This window comes from Sinocyclocheilus rhinocerous, unplaced genomic scaffold (assembly GCF_001515625.1).
Source record: "Sinocyclocheilus rhinocerous isolate Xijiao unplaced genomic scaffold, SAMN03320098_v1.1 scaffold1725, whole genome shotgun sequence".
Lineage (NCBI taxonomy): Eukaryota > Metazoa > Chordata > Actinopteri > Cypriniformes > Cyprinidae > Sinocyclocheilus > Sinocyclocheilus rhinocerous.
The window spans coordinates 177,837-195,225 of NW_015627232.1; the positions used below are offsets into that span (position 1 = coordinate 177,837).

Sequence of the window (17,389 nt, forward strand, 5' to 3'; positions counted from 1 at the left end):
AGTCACCACTGATAAGCTACCACTAAATATTGTAGAAACGTAATTTTCTGTAAAGTTGCTTTGCAACGATTTGTATCGTAAAAAGCGCTATACAAATAAACTTTAATTGAATTGAATTGAATCACAGGAATAAATTGAGCCTGGGTTTTAAGGGCTTTAAAGGGGTTATATGATGTTGCTACAAAGAACATTATTTTGTGTATTTGGTGTAATGAATTGTGTGCAACAATACTACAGTGAGAATAAAAGTTATTCCTTCTTTCTTTGCGTGAACATTTGGGCAGTGTTATGCAAATCTTCCCACATCGTGACGTAGACATGTGGGGGCGTGTTAGAACGAGCCGTTTTAGGTAGGCGTGGTTGACTCTTAACTTTTATAAAGAATATCTCTTTGAATTTGAGACTTTAGTCTTTGCAACTTTACAGATCTTCTTTATGCACCAAGAGCTTGTAACACTCCAAAGAGAAAAGAAAAATTGAAATCGCATCATATGACCCCTTTAAGGATCTCTTTGTGGATCATAGCTTTCCCATGTGCACCACACAGAGTCATGGCCGATCCAAGCTCTCATTAAAATGCACCCTGCACCCATATGCAGCACCCACTGCTTTCCCATGTGCTTTTCAAACACACTGATGGCCCAAAGTGCCCTTTAGCACCTGATGGAAGTGAGAAAGTCAAGTGTTGGAAGTGAGAAAGTCAAGTGTTGGACATAAAACGGGCATAAATGTAGTGAAGTGTAACCTGATCATGGGATCTGCTTGGATGTAATGTTTAACACCTAAAACACTCCTGTTGAAGAAAACCATCCAAAGCACTTTTGAAAGTTTGGGCACAAAAAGAAAAGGTTGTATTTTTAAAGAATGAAAACATTATGTGTACATATGATTTGTGTTCTTTGCCTGTGAATATATATGCAAATCTTGTGAATTGGTTTGCTGTCATCTCTTGTTGGGTAAAATAGTGTAGATTAATTATTTTTGATGTCTTTATCAGGCTGTGGCCTCAAAGCTCGACCTTCCTGATGAGCTGGTGGGATATTTCAGCCTCTTCCTGGTTCAGGAGAGGGGGGATGGGGGCTGCACGTGTGAGTATAACATTTTACATTTTGAATTTTTTAGATTTTTTTAACATTTGGTAGAAATCGTAAGATGTGCTGGCATCAGATGTGGCCTGCTGGCTTTAGCTGGAAAGTGGTTTGGCTGTTAGTAAATGGTATCTAAAAGTCAACATACTTCCTCTGGACTGAATATTAAAGCAGTCCTGGCAGCTCAAAAGAGAAGTCTGTGTTCTGTTGAGATGACCGCCCACTCTCCACAAAAGTAAACTGAGGTCAAGTAGATGAAACTTCGGTCAAGCTGTTGTTGGCATGGCACACACAGCTCTGCTGTAGGCCTGTAATGCATGTTAGACAAACACTATTACTATTATTGCTCATACTGGGTCAGGGATTGAACTAAACCCAAACCATAAGTATTAAACTTCTGGTCTGTAACCCGTTCTGTTCTTTTTTTTTTTTAGCTCTAAATATGGATAATACCTCAAATTATGCAGCAAAACCCCTCATACATTAAATATTTACTTGAAGTATCCCATGAGATTTAAAGTTTATATTTTTTTTAATTTACATGCATGTTCATAGTTTTTTAATGTGATGTTCACATGACATACAAGTAAATAAATAAATAAAAATTATATATATATACACAATTTATATATATTTACATTTTATTATTATTAATACAATTGTTTTTTTGTTTTTTTTTGTTGTTACCTCCAATTATAAAAATGAATTATTGTTATAATGTAGTTGTACTGTACCAGTTAGGGTTGGGCGATGTCTACCAAATTGGCTAAATTAATTAAAATGTTTTTAGGGTACTTTACTTTTAGTTAACTGTAATAACCTTGTACTGTACAATAAGAAAGTAAATATTTTATAATTCTAATTCATTTTATTTGACATAGTATATTATTTACAACACTAATATTTATTTCTTAAATTCTTTTCTGCCAAATTTTAAAACCTCAATATTTTACTTTAGTGACATAAAGTCAACTTTAAAAAATGCCTCTTATTACAAATATTGTAAAATGCTAGACACTTATTGGAAAACCACATTTGGGGAAACCCTATTCTAACCAAGAATATATTGATTTTTGCCTTGCCAACAATAACATGGGCAAACAAAGTCCCATAGGGGCCTGAGCCATATCAAGGGACCAGTTACTTTGGAGGGTTGGCCATTTTGACTTGGGCCAGTAAGAAACTACCCAGAAACTGCATAGCAACATGCTAAAACCTCTCAGAACAACATAGCAGCTGTATAGCAACACCCTGTCAACCATGTAACATATATGTTATAAACATGTCACCAGCTAACCAGTTATCAATATTTTTTTGTATGCGTAATACCTTTATGAGCTTTGTGGTAAAACAAGGCATTATGACCTCTGAGAAGAAAAAACTACTACATTATAGTTGCCTAGAGGTTGAAAAACAACATGAAACAATGGTTCAGTAGAAATAAATGTGCTTTTCTCCTTAGTCTGTTATAAACAATGTTTGTTGAGACATTGTTGGCAGGAGTAAATGCAACAGCAGGAGTATTCAAATTGGTTGTCACTGTATTGATTGATTGCGTATGGCCTGAAATGCCCTGTGCAGAGAAATATTACTTGCTCCATCTGAAATTAAACCGATTATACACTCACTGCGAGGAGTTGTTTGCTCAAGATCATATTTAATAAAATTTTGGCTTTAAGCGTCTTTTCGAATGACCAGGAGTGCATAATTTTTTATGAACACCCCCCAGGGACAAAATAAATGAATTTCCTCATTCCAGAGTTTTTCCCTGCAATATGTGTCACTAGTTTAGTGCAAAGGGCAAATGAATTTGTAAAGAATAGGCCATTTTGTCCTTAATTGTTCTGTTTCCAATTCTGCCGTCATCGTGTTATGGAATTGAACATCTTTCAAAGGATGAATCCCTAGGAGAGCAGTAGAGTTATTGGAAGTGGAATTATTATTTTTTTAGACTTCACAGACTTGGTCCAGTTCTTGAAACTGAAGGGCATCTCTTCACTGATTTTATGCAGATGTCTGGCAGTCGCTCTCCTTGTCTGGATGTAATGTCGTCGTTTTGTTTGTGGAACTTTCCATGTCTCCTTTTTTTATATGAGCTGTCATTGTTTGACTACTTTTAGCACAGAATCATCACGCATCCCTGAGGAATGACATGCTATGTGCCTCCCACTCAGTTGCAAGATCCTCACCTGAAACAGGCTTAATCCTGTCAGATTTGATGAAAAACAGACCCTAGAAGGATCCTCCACAAAAATGAATCTGGCATCCTGCCCGATCTTGGCAGAAATGCGCATTGGAGGGAAAAAAAGTGAGAAAAATAAATGCCTGCAAACAAAACCTGATTTTCGATTGAGTGCCAGTGGAGCCAAAATCAAGAACTGTGTGCCAAAAACATGGCAGTGCTAAAAACAGAAAAATCTTATTTTATTATTATTATTGCACTATTTAGAATATTATAATGTTTTAGTCCTATATTAGTCATAATAATATAAATAAACACTAATTATTATTACTATGTCTATTATTATTGACAATAATACTATTTAATAATAAAACAAAATAACAAAAAGAAAAAATATGTACAATTTATTATTATTTCAATTTTTTTTCACTTACAACACTTTTGAGATCTTTACAGTGACAACTGTAAGCAACAACCTTGCAACCAATTAGAAACGTGGTGGTCATGTTTTAGTCCATATGTATTTATTAAGACATTTCTATCACATAATACCATTCTTGTCTTAACATGCTGTCTAATGTCAGACCTCTGAAAGGGTAAGCCAAAGAGTAGAATGACAAGTTGTGACGGCATGCACTATGCTATAGATCTAACTGTCGTCTCTTCTTCTTTTCACACTCCTGTTTTGAATATTTCTAAAAGCTCAGTGCCCATTTCAGTTCAGTCCCTGGCTTCCATCTCTCCCTCTTTCCCAACTCTAGAGAAAACGTCTTTTCTAACAGCTGCAGCATTTATTCTCTCCCTTCCTCCCTCCCTCCTTCCCTCCCTCTGTTCTCCCTTCTCTCTCTTGCACAAAGTGATAAACATGTTATTGTGCCCTCTACGGCTTTAGCCAGATGGATTCTCCCCCATCTCACTTTGTTTGTTGTCATTGTTATTACTCTCCAAATGTCCTTGAGTCTGAAGGCACTCATACATTTCATCTGGTCTCTCATTCCCTCGTCCAAACCTCTCCGACCTCCCACGGTGCCCCAGACGTGAGAAAACTGCAAGAATTTGAGCTGCCCTACGTGTCCATCACCAGCCTGCATAGTCCCGACTACCGTATCGTCCTCCGTAAAAGGTACAAAACTTATTTTGGAAGTAATGGTTGAGCATTCGGTCCTACAGCAAAGTGTACAATAAGACTACATTTATGTAGCCTACAGAGGAAGTTCTTATAAAATGTGTTAATTGTCCTTAGTATACTGCTAAATCAATAACAAAAAACAGCCTTTTTAAAGGGACAGATGACCAAAAAATTCAAATTCTGTCATTTACTCAACTTCATGTCGTTTTAAACCTGTATGTCTTTCTTCTTTCTGTGGAATTGTGGAAGGCAGGCCTTCATTTGATACAGGAACTATTCGAGCCGTTCATGCCAGACTGGGGAGAGAGGTGTTGTAATCATGTAAAATATGTGAAAAATAATGTGTTTTTCGAAAAACCTAGTATGAGAGCCTGTTCTAGTACACCCCCAAAACAAAATCAAGACTTTGTAAAAGAGCATAATAGGACCCCTTTAAATAAAAAATAACTATATTGTACTATATATTGTTACCGTGAAATAAAATGACTCAAATCATGATATAAGATTTTGGTCATATCACTCACCCCTAGTCAGGATGCTAAAATAGTTATATTTTAATTTTTCTTGTAGTGAACGGGCCTTAAATGATGATAGAATTAAAACTTTTGTAGAGCTATCCCTTTACTAGAGCTTAAACTTTCCAGATTTCCAGTTTAAAGTTGTTTCTCAGAAACTTCATGAGTGCTTCCCAGAGTATAATTTTAATGGTGAGATGTTTTAACAAACAGCTCTCAAAGGGCTATTCAACACATGGATATTTGCTTTAGGAAGAGGTGCCCCACAAGGCGCAATCTTCACTGTGTTTAAATGACTAGAAAGGCAGTTTTTACCTTCCTGCTGTAGATGCATGGGCGTAGCTTGTGAGGGGGCCAGGGGGGCCTGGCCCCCCCCATAACGATTAAAGGGGTCATATGATGCTGCTAAAAAGAACATTATTTTGTGTATTTGGTGTAATGAAATGCGTTTATGCGGTTTAAAGTTAAAAAAACACATTATTTTCCACATACTGTACATTATTGTTTCTCCTCTATGCCCCGCCTTTTTGAAACGCTTCGATTTTTACAAAGCTCATCGGTCTGAAAAAAGCGAGGTGTGCTTTGTGCATTTTAAACGTGTTTATTGCTAAGTTTAGTGTGGCAAAATAGAAGCGCAGCTGTAATTCATGGGCAATGTATGTGGTTACCATGACAACCTCACCCACTTGCCACTGCTCTATGTGAATATGTAGATTTACTATAGCAAAACTAAAATGTGTTTAAAAGTACGTCTGACCAAATCCACCGGTTCGGTTTGGCCCCACCAAGCTCAAACGTCAAGCTACGCCTATGTGTAGATGTAGAACATCATTACCACAGCGGTCTGATCATGTGGTTCTGTGCAGCAGTAGTTTTCATATTTGCACTTTAGACTTTTTGGACTTGGAAGACAGTTGGATTTAGACATCTCTTTTATAACTCAAACGGTCTCTAAAGTGCTGTGCTTTCCAGAATCTCTGAAGTGGTTAAAGCAATACAAACTTCATTATTTATTCGCTGGAAAGTGCACATCCGCATACAGCATATAAATGTTGATGTTCCTAGTGGTGTATTAAATGCAGTATTCATCAAATGCCCTTTGGAGTGTGCAGTTTATGTAATGGAATAATTAGTGAGAATCAGGGGAGATTATTTATGTAAAATCTCCAGCAAGGGCATTGAAACAGCATGTGTTTCACCATGTGCATTGGAAGCAGGTGTGAAGGTGTTATGTGAACATAAATTTCCCTTTTTTAGCACATTAGCACAGCTTAGCAGAGATTATTTTGCTAAAAATGTTTCCACTTTCACCACTTATACATACTTGGTAAGCTAAATCTCACACCTCTTCATCTTGTACTGTTGGAAAAGGTGCACAAGATGCTGGTGTGTTTTTCTTTTCAGTTCCCTCAGAGGAACTGCAGGCCTCTTGACCTACTTTACAGGAGACTACAGACAGCCTTCAGCCAGATCCCACCTGTTCACTACATCAGGAATGGAATATAGATCTGGCTGCTCTGATTGGCTGCTGACAGGCAGGAAAAGGTAGAAAAGCACAGGAATATTTTTAAAGGAGATAAATGAAAAACACAGCTACTGTTCAAAGGTTTGGTGTCAGTAAAGAAATTAAGATTTTTATTTAGGAAGGGTGCAATAAATTATTCAAAAGTATGGAAGCCCATTTCCGCCACCAAAAAAAAAAAAAAAAGTTCATAGCGAGTTTTTATCTCACAATTCATTTTTTCTCTCACAATTGCGAGTTTAATCTCGCAATTCTGACTTTTTTTTCTCAGAATTGTGTAATACAGACTCGAAATTCTGACTTTTTTTTCTCACAATTCTGACTTTTTCTGCGACTTTATCAGAATTGTGAGTTTAAATCTCCCTATTCTGAGTTTTTTTGTCGCAATTGCGAGTTCATATCTAACAATTCTGAGTCTGAATTGTGAGATGAAAAAGTCGCTAATAACCTTTTTTTATATTTTTATTAAAAATTTTACTGACACTGAAGATATTTATAATGTTACAAAATATTTTTATTTCAAATAAATGCTGCTGTTTTGACATTTCTATTCATGAAATGTAAGAATCCCCAAAATAAAAAAGGTTGAAAAAAAATCTTGGTTTCCAAAAAATATTAATCAGCACAACTGTTTTCAATATTGATAATAATAAGAGGTGTTTCTTGAGCAGCAAATCAGCATATTATAATGATTTCTGAAGGATCATGTGACACTGAAGACTGGAGTAATGCTGAAAATTCAGCTTTCAGCATCTTCAGTCGTCACAGGAATAATTTAAATTTTTTTTAACAGTTTTTAATATTAAATTCAAAAGTTATTTTCTTTATTACTAATCTACTGTTTTATTGATCAAATAAATGGAGCCTTGGTGAATGCAAGAGACTTTCAATACATTAAAAAAAAAATCACAAAACATGCTCCCATGCTTTTTTTTCTGCTCACTGCCTGCCATGTATAGTTTAAAAATGCTCCAGAATCAGCCGCTAAAAGCATTCAAATGAGATTTAACGGATATCCAGTTTTGGCTGCTATGTGAACAATATCCATTGTTCTGCAAGATTACATCATTGTGCTCTTACAAACTCTGCTAAAACTTACTTAACAGACCTCGTTCTGCCCACGGCGTGATGGGAATAGTTTTTGACATGGACGGTCAGGATGGCCATTGAGCTGAAGATTGCTCATTTGCCAGATTGTCGTTTGCTTCTAGGCAAATGGAGACATACACTGCAGTAGCATTTGTTCAGTAACTTATACGCTAGTATTGCTGTGTAGCTATAGACAGAAGCTTCATTACAAGACAGAACCATTCTTTTCTCTAAGTTTAACTTAATGGAATATTTGAATAAAATTCTTCTAGACTATCAGGCGTGTGTAAAGAAATGGTGTGATTTTGCAGTAAAATGCAGTGCACATGATTTTAAGTCTCTTTAGTGCTTGATGGTTTTAGATGATACATCAGAAAGCAGATGTGATCAAAGAGGAGGAAGGTAAATTATAGTATTTCCCTTGCATAACTTATCATTATTGTCTCCTGCCCTATTCTTAGCTACTGGGACACATCATACGACAGTGATGTCATGGATGACCGTGTGGGACTCAACTTGTTATATGCTCAGGTAACAGTCTCCTAGTTTAAAAGATACTCTGTGTTTGGTCCATCGCACAAAAGTCATAATGTGCATAACTGTTCTGGCAAATAATGTGTCTCCTGTTCTGAAAAAAAAATATATTTTTTATAAAATGTATATAGTTAGTTAGACTTTGTGGGAATCATCCAACATTGGCTTATTTATAGTTGTCTTAGTTGTCATCATCTTTAAAAACTAAATGAAACATTTTTATTAAAGGGCTAGTTCACCCAAAAATGAAAATTCTGTCATTAATTACTCACCCTCATGTCGTTCCAAATCTGTAAGACCTTCAGAACACAAATTAAGAAATTTTTAATGAAATCCGAGAGTTTTCTGACCCTCCATAGACAACAACACAACTGACACATTCAAGGCCCAGAAAGGTAGTAAAGACATTGTTAAAATAGTGTGAATGCCTTATTTGTTTGGAACGACATGAGGTTGAGCAATTAATGATAGAAATTTTCATTTTTGGTTGAACAATCTCTTTTACTTAACACAAATAAACAATAAATAACCCAACACATTTGAGATATCTGAAAACGAACTCTAAAACTAACTAAAATAAAATGGAAACAAATACTAAAAATTTTATTTTATTTTTTGATACATGATATTATATTATTAGGGATGTAACGATGAACCGCGAGCCGATTTGTCGATTCAAATATGTGACGATTCAAATCGGTTGAGATGCTAAACAAATCGTGATTCAATTGAAGTAGGAGTTTATATGAATGTATCACTGAGGGGAACAGACTGTCTTTAGAAAAGTTTACATGATATTTTCTTTTCATCTTGCCTCTGAAAGATGCATATTAAAGTAGTGTTCATAAGCGCAGTTCTGCTTTGTTTACATTGATAACCCAGGAAACACTACAGTATATTATTGCTGTTCATAAGCACCACCTGCTGGCAGAGAGTGAATTTGCGTCTTATTCAGCTCGTCTGCTGTTTCGTTCAGATATGTTTTATGTAGTATAGTTTCACAAAACTAAAGTCAGACCATTCTGATTTTGCTTCAAATTTCGAAATTATACAGTCTTAGATTAAAAACTGCTCATGCTGCATCTTTGTTTGGATCATGATTAAAATGCAGTGGTTGCCTCTAATTTTAAATGGAAAGAGCACAGACAAAGCCTTAGTTTTTTTTTTTTATATGAAGAAATTTCTTTTGTGTAACTTATTTGATTTGGGGTTTGTTTAAAAATTTCTATTTAGTTTTGTTATATTTCAATTTCACAAAGAAACGTGCAGCAATCGTCTAATAAAAGGATACCTTTTCATTTACTGTATAATGTCTTCAATCTCATTTTGTGAAAAAATCGTGAGAAAATCGAATCGTGAAATCAAAATCGTGAATCGAATTGAATCGTGAGTTGAGTGAATTGTTAAATCCCTATATATTATAAATCTTAAAAAACCTTCATTTAAGTAATTTACTGAACAACAATAATACCAGACTACTGAGAAATGTATGCTCCATTAAACATTTTAAAAGAAATTTTATTTGAGTATTAACTTCTACAACCATAAAATAGTATTAAAACGTAAAGTAAAACAGTAAATATAGTGCTTCATTTGTAAACAGCAGTTAATGCATTAGGTGTCTAGCATTTATTACATTTTAAATGTATATATATAAAATTAAACTGAAAGTAGAACTGAAAACTACAATGAAAATTAAAAAACTAGACATAACTAAATTAACCCTGACTGCATATTGAGCTGTGATTTATTATGGAAAAACTGCACAAATCTTCCTTAAAAACAATTTATTCAGTGAACTTCAGAGTGAGAGAAACCGTTTTTTTCCTCTTTCTTCAACTCAGACGGTGTCTGACATAGAGCGGGGATGGATCCTCGTGAACAAAGAGCAGCACAGACAGCTGAAATCCCTGCAGGAGAAAGGCTCAAAGAAGGAGGTACGGCTGAGCTCCGCCACACATGTTATTTGATCTCCCTAGTGTGAGCTGGAAAGAAATTGACTACTTCTATAAAAGCTGAAGTCCATTCTCAGACGTGAATGTATTATGTTGAAGCCTCCAATAATTTGTGTCTGTTAGATAATCATCTGTGTCTAACTATATTCTGTCCCACAGTTCATCAGATTGGCTCAGACTCTGAAGTACTATGGCTATATCAAGTTTGATCCCTGCATCACAGATTTTCCTGAGAAGGGCTGTCATGTTATAGTTGGTGCCGGCAACAACGAACTCAACTTTCACGTCAAACTGCCCAGTGATCAGATGAAAGAGGGCAGCTTCAAAGTCACGCGCATGAGATGCTGGCGGGTCACCTCATCTGTAAGTTTGATTTTAAAAAAGTATTTTACAATAATGCAGACATCATTGCAATTTTGCATTCAAAAAGGTCCATTGTTGGTGTATGAAGCAAGCAGACCGCTTATGTTGGTCAAAGTCGCAAAATTTTTTTGACCAACTTGAGCAAAATCTGCATGGGGAACTTTTTTGCTCCATGCGAAACTCCTGATCAAATGGATTCCTATTGAAATTACTTGATTTTGCTGAACAATGGTAAATGCAACCATGAATTTAGCAAAGTCATACTAAAAATGGTCACATTGGCCACAAAAGCTTGTAGTTCAGCAGTTCCTGAGTTCATTCCTAAAGTATGTGAATAGTTGAGTCAAATGAGGTCACATTTTTAAAGAAAGAACCACACCACTTGTATTTTAGACCTAGTTGCTTAAATTAAACAGGCAAGTATTTTTTTAATCTGCTTTTAATATTTTTTAAATAACTTAATGACAACTTTATTTTAGCCTGGAATAGCTGAATCTCTATAAAAAGCTTTATTTTGTTAAATGTTGTGAAATAAAGGCAAACATGCTAAAAATGTAATACAAATACTTATTATAATGCTTTTTGCTGTAAGAATGTAAAAAACTGAAATCTATACAATTTTATTTAAATAAGTATGCTAGATAAAAATAAAATGCTAGAAATAAAAACCTATTGTTTTAAACACTACAAATGATTTTAGGCACCACAATATAATAATGTACAGTATGAAAAATAGATTCAGTGAAATAAAAGCATAATTGTGACTTAAAATGCTTTAAGTAAAACTATATAAAAACTGAAATTCTATGTTGTCTAAATAAATGAAAAATAAAATGCTAAAAATCTAAATCAAATGTTTTAAATGCTACAAGTAATTTTAGGCATTATAATGTACAGTATGAAAACTGGATCCAGTGTTCAGAATAATAAAGCCTTATTATTGTATTTATTTATTTATTTTCAAAAAGATATGCACTACTTTTTAAGGTAAGGATGTAGGAAAACTTCCTTTTGTGTCTCCAGACAACTCTTTTCTCCAAATTCCTTCTATGACGGTCTCTTCTGGCATGTCTGGTTGGTCTATTTCGGAAAAAGGGAAGTTGAAACGAGGATGACCAAAAAAGCCACTTTCAGCCAGGAAAAGAGACCGTGTTGTTTGTCTGCTTGCTTGCTTATAACTATCAGCTACCAGACACTCGTCCATTTATCTATTGATATTTATTTCATGGGAATCCACTAAATGTATGCCTTCATGGTTTTCTGCATCCATTTTAGTATACCAGAATATGGAACCAAAATGAAGACAATCGAAATCTTCATTCTGTATCTAAAAGTATTAAGAGTTCTTTCTCCGTCCCTTGTTTTTAAACAGCAGATTAACAAATAAACGTGCCACATAGAAGCAATACCTAAACAACTTCTAGTGGGAATGTGAAAATGCTTTGAATATTTTCAGTTTGGTCCAATACAAGCACTTCAGTGCATATTGGAAGTTGTTTTTGCTTCACTCTGCAGTGGTCTTGGCTTAGTCTTTGCCCTGGAATAGCAGAGTTGTGTTGCTAATGAGCTCAGAACGGCCGTCCTCTGAGACCAGGACCTGACGCTGAGGATGCTGGGACTGCGTAGCAATGTCTCTCTAATGGGACTGACGGAGTTTACTGTGTCTGTGTGAAGTTGTTGTCTGCTTTGTCATCTGAGACGATTCTAATGAGACACTTTTTTGTTGTTGTGCTGATGATGCTATGTAATTATGAGGATGTTGGCATTTAGAGCAGAGCTAATGATGACTAATTGAGCTTTGAAGGTAATTGCCATGTAGAGGAGTTTAGAAATGGCCTCTGTAATTGCCTCGACACAAATAACAATGATTATGATGATCATATTTGTGATGACCCGGCCTGATTCTACAGCAGGTGCCTGTGGCGAACGGTACCGCAAACCCAAGCAGTTCCAGTAAATGTGACGTGAAACTAGAGCTGGCCTTCGAGTACTTGATGAGCAAAGACCGTCTGCAGTGGGTCACCATCACCAGTCCACAGGTCAGCGCAGAATCAATCGATGATATTGAAATTCTATACTATTTTTAAATGCTACAAGTTATTTTAGGCATTCATTTTGAGATTTGCTGAAGATTTCAAATATTATTGAAATATTAGTGTTTTTAAAGATTAAATTTAATTGAGCTTAGATGAAGGCAAAGGTAAAAATAGTGAATGAGCCTTAATTAAAGGGGTCATATGATGCTTTTTTAAAGATCATTATTTTGTGTATTTGGTGTAACAGAATATGTTGACATGCTTTAATGTTCAAAAAACACATTATTTTTCAAATACTGTACATTATTGTAGGTCCTCTATGCCCCGCCTCTCTCAAACGCTTCGTTTTCTACAAAGTCCCTCCTTCCGACAAATGCAGTCTGCTCTGATTGGCCAGCTGACCCAGTGCATTGGTAGTGACCAATAAATGTTTGTCTGTTTGAGAATCACTGGACTGTGAGTTTTTATTGTTTTTCCCCAGGCTATCATGATGAGTATCTGTCTGCAGTCTATGGTAGATGAGCTGATGGTGAAGAAATCTGGCGGAAGCATTAAAAAGGTCAGTAGGTCTATGTTTGTCTTCTCGTAAAGACCTGCCAAATATCTGTGGAGTTTCTGAAATATCTTTCAGTCGGTGGATGTATCTGTATTTGATTCATTTAAGAGCTTGAGTCTTAATTTGTTTTTGCCGCATGGGATTTGCATGAAGAACCCTTTCAGCATAATCTGGTCTTAAATGTTGGTTAAATCATCTGTTTGCTGGAGAGACTTGAGCAAAACTGAGCTCACTTTAAGTCAACTTGAAAGCACAGTATATTCAAAACCAAATTTATACTTCCTTAAAATATGATGCTTTTTTAAAGATCATTATTTTGTGTATTTGGTGTAACAGAATATGTTGACATGCTTTAATGTTCAAAAAACACATTATTTTTCAAATACTGTACATTATTGTAGGTCCTATATGCCCCGCCTCTCTCAAACGCTCGTTTTCTACAAAGTCCCGCCTTCCGACAAGCGCAGTCTGCTCTGATTGGCCAACTGACCCAGTGCATTGTGATTGGCCAAACACCACAAGCACGCGTCGGAAATGCAACGCCCCTTACCATAATCGCGAGCGTCAGCTCTCAAAGTAAATATCAAGATATTAATAATGTCGTTAGTTTTACCATCAGTTCAAGCCCGAAAGGGCAACAGAGAAAGGAAAACTTGAAATCGCATCATATGACCCCTTTAAAGGATCGGTTCACTTCCAGAATAATAATTTCCTGATAATTTACTCACCCCCATGTCATCCAAGATGTTCTTGTATTTTTGTCTTCAGTCGCAAATAAATTAAGGTTTTTATTAAACATTCCAGGATTTTTCTCTATATAGTGGATAAAATCAATGGTGACCAATGGGTTGAAAGTCCAAATTGCATTTTCAGTGCAGCTTCAAATGGCTCTGCACGATGATAGCCGAGAAATAAGGGTCTTCTCTAGTGAAACCATCGGTCATTTTCTTAAAACAATAAAAATTGATATACTTTTTAACCACAAATGCTCGTCTTGCACCAGCCCAACCTCACGCAATACATAGTCATGTTGGAAAAGTCACACGTGACTTAGGCGGAAGTACCGACCCATTGTTTACAAAGCGAACGTGCAAAGAAAGTCAAACGGCCTTTACGAAAAAAGGATTTTGAATTTGGTGGAGAAAATGAGATGGAGTTTTTCGCCCTAGCCTACCTTTTTGAACTGAAGTACACAGATGAACTAACCACACGTAACCTTTCCGACTTGATTACATAAGGCGTGAAATTGTGGATGCGCATCGCAGAGCTAGTGCAAGATGAGCATTTGTGGTTAAAAAGTATATAGGTTTTTTTTTTTTTTGGTAGCACTTTACAGTTTTTAATATTAGTTAACTGCATTTGACATGAACTAACACTGAAAATAAATAAATAAATAAAACCTTAAAGGGATAGTTCACCCAAGAATGAAAATGTGATGTTTATCTGCTTACCCCCAGGGCATCCAAGATGTAGGTGACTTTCATTGAAACTGCAATTTGGACCTTCAACCTGTTGGGCATCGTTGAAGTCCACTACATGGAGAAAAATCCTGGAATGTTTTCCTCAAAAAACCTTAATTTCTTTGAGACTGAAGACAAAAAGACATGAAACATCATGGATGACATGGAGGTGAGTAAGGACATTTTTATTCTGGAAGTGAACTAATTCTTTAAAGTCGCCATGTAACAGAAGTAGCGACAGACCTCTTCTTCTATAATATGACATAAATCAGAGTGAAAAAGATTATTGAAAAAGGAAAAATTTAGGACGGGGTCTTGGTTTTCTTCGTCTGGTATACCTCATCAGAGAAAAGTCAGAGCTATGCAACATTGTGATGCATGGATGAATTATTCACAATGAGATCAATAACTTGCATTTAGAAAATAGATTTTTAATGTGGCATTTTGAATGTGGTTTATTGTGGCATATGTCATACTAGTCATTCAATAAGCAAAAAATGCAGTGGCACTCAATTCAAGGAAATCAATGTTGCATACTAGAATGCAGATTAAAAAAAATTAGGCCTTGATGATGTCAGCTGAAAATGAAAGTTGTTTCAGTGTAGAAGTCTGGAACCGTGGGACCCGACCAGATTTCTTGCGCTGCAGGATTAAATTCCCGAATAAAACGCGGTAGCGGTTGGTAACTCTGGTGTAATTTGAACTGGAGCGGGCGGTCTAAAAATATCCCGTTCCCGAAGTCCATTCAGAACAGCATATCTGCGCTTTATTCTTATTGACCACCGGTACAGCCTGCACTCGGACTGTTATGCACGCGCTGCACACATGCTTTCTGCAGGGGTCTGTGCGCAGCATGTGCATACCGATGCTCAGAGCAGGCTGTACCGGTGGCAAATATACGGCCCTCAGTCAGAACATGAGTGACAGAGCAGAATAAGGATGGAGCAAAGTGTGGATGAGCTGTCCTTGAAGGACGTTCAACTCAGTTTTGTTTATATTTTGCTTAGCCTATAATTTTAAATGACAGATGTCGTATTTATTTATTTTTCTCTGCGACACTTTTCCTACTGTGTTAACAGAAAAATGTCAAACGAATTTAGTATTTTGACAAGACGAATAAAAATAGCTAATATGCTATTTTTGTACAACCTACATTTTTTTTTCTCTCTGCGACACATTTCCTATTGTGTTGTAAATGTTAAACGAATTGTAACCTGACAAGACGAATAAAAATAAGAAATACAATTTTTGTACAACATTTTTATTTTCTCTGTGACTTTTTTTTCTTAGTGTGTTGCATAAAATATTAAACAAATTTTGTGTCTTAAGATAATTCATATAAATTCAAGTCAAAGTCAATAAATTCAAGACTCTTGATAAGATGAATAAAATAGCATACAATTTTGTGCAGACTACACTTTTATTTGTTAGCCTATCTCTCTTTCTTTCAGTAGCGGAATTTTAAATGTGAGATTCTGGAAACGAGATCTAAATTTAGCGGGAACGGTCGGGGCGGGAAGAAAATTATAAGCGGACAGCGGGTGAACAAAGAGTGAATATATAGCAGGAGCGGGTGGGTGCAGAATATAACCTTGCCGGGAGCAGGATTAAAAAAAATAGTCCCGCGCAGACCTCTATTTCAGTGCTAAACTCTTTTTTTTTTTTTTTTCTTTCAGGTTTTCAAGTTTTGAAAGACTTTGAAGACATTAGTCTCTTCAATAATATGCATTTATGAACCATGCACAATAAGTTCAGGAATGTGTTTTATGAAAATAAATGTGGTCAATTTGTATTTCATGCCTATTTACAGGGCATTTTCTGTCTTTTTCTCTAAGTTTGTGTGATTTGTGTTTCCAGCAGATGCAGAAGAAGCGACTGAACGGCTCGTTCCAGCGCTCTGACAGTCAGCAAGCTGTGAAGTCTCCTCCATTACTGGTGGGCGCTGAGGTTTTTGCTAATGCAGAACACCTCTAGTTTTGATATGGAAGATGTACCATTGTTGATATGTGATATGCATGACTGTTTTTCAGGATTCCCCTGATCCCAGCCGTGAACAAGTAGTCAAACTTTCTGTGAGTTGTCAGTGATTTTCATTTCATTATAATTAACTTACAATGGAAATATCCTCTATACTGTTTTTATTTATACTGTGTATATATACTGTTATTATTTATATACCATTATAGTATTTCTTATTTTGAATTAGCTTTTATTTTCACATTTTCAGTGTTTGTTAACTATTGTTAAGTTTAGCTTTATTTCGGTTTTAGTTTTAGTAATTTTAGCATTTCAATTAAAACGTATTTTACTTCCAAGGCACAATTTATCATCTAATATTTATATTTAATTTCTATTAGCAAAAAATGTTAATTTTAGTTTTAGTTATTTAGATATTTATCTACTGTTCTCTCTATTATTATTTATTTTTATTTCCACAGACCAAGCTGTCTTCTGTCTCCCTGAGAGGACTTAGTTCTTCCAACTCAGCCAGTGACATCAGTGGCAATGATTTCCATGGAAACTACGCCTTTGAAGGAATAGGGGACGATGACCTGTGATGGAGTCATCCTCAAAGACTGGACTAAAGGAGACCGATTCATTTAGCGGTTTCTCTGCGATGAGTGTAGTTTAATGTGCCCCTATTATGCCATTTTTAAGGTAGCTAATATTGTTTTATGAGTCTCCTAAAACAGGTTTACATGCATGCAAGGTCAAAAAACACGTTAGTTTTCTCAAAAAATAGATTTAATTTGACCTCATTTCTAAATGATTCGTAAACGACTCGTGCGAAGCAGTTCAAAGAATCAGTCTCTCTAAACCCCTCCTTTCCGTGAGCCCTCACTGCTGTGATTGCTCAGATGGCGCAGTCCTTTGTGATTGGTCCAGAGCCGCAGAGAGATTGGCTCTGGATTGGTCTACCACGTACAGCGCGTGTCGGAAACGAAACGCCCATTGCCATG

At 35.9% G+C, this 17,389-nt stretch overlaps 1 protein-coding gene across 3 annotated transcripts in view; it reads left to right on the plus strand.

Moving 5' to 3' along the window:
* The window catches only part of LOC107723180 (sorting nexin-17), a 42,629-nt gene extending 25,502 nt beyond the window's left edge, over positions 1–17,127 (plus strand). Inside the window, exons 6-15 of one of the 3 annotated variants that reach the window (XM_016531717.1) lie at positions 998–1,088; positions 4,306–4,393; positions 7,987–8,056; positions 9,904–9,996; positions 10,174–10,377; positions 12,288–12,416; positions 12,895–12,972; positions 16,287–16,364; positions 16,460–16,501; positions 16,868–17,127. In XM_016531717.1, the coding sequence (XP_016387203.1) occupies positions 998–1,088; positions 4,306–4,393; positions 7,987–8,056; positions 9,904–9,996; positions 10,174–10,377; positions 12,288–12,416; positions 12,895–12,972; positions 16,287–16,364; positions 16,460–16,501; positions 16,868–16,987 (993 nt within the window). In that variant the 3' untranslated portion in view covers positions 16,988–17,127. The remainder of the gene's footprint in view (positions 1–997; positions 1,089–4,305; positions 4,394–7,986; positions 8,057–9,903; positions 9,997–10,173; positions 10,378–12,287; positions 12,417–12,894; positions 12,973–16,286; positions 16,365–16,459; positions 16,502–16,867) is intronic. The other 2 variants (XM_016531728.1, XM_016531736.1) reach the window with 2 other exon arrangements.
* Positions 17,128–17,389: the final 262 nt, after the last annotated feature.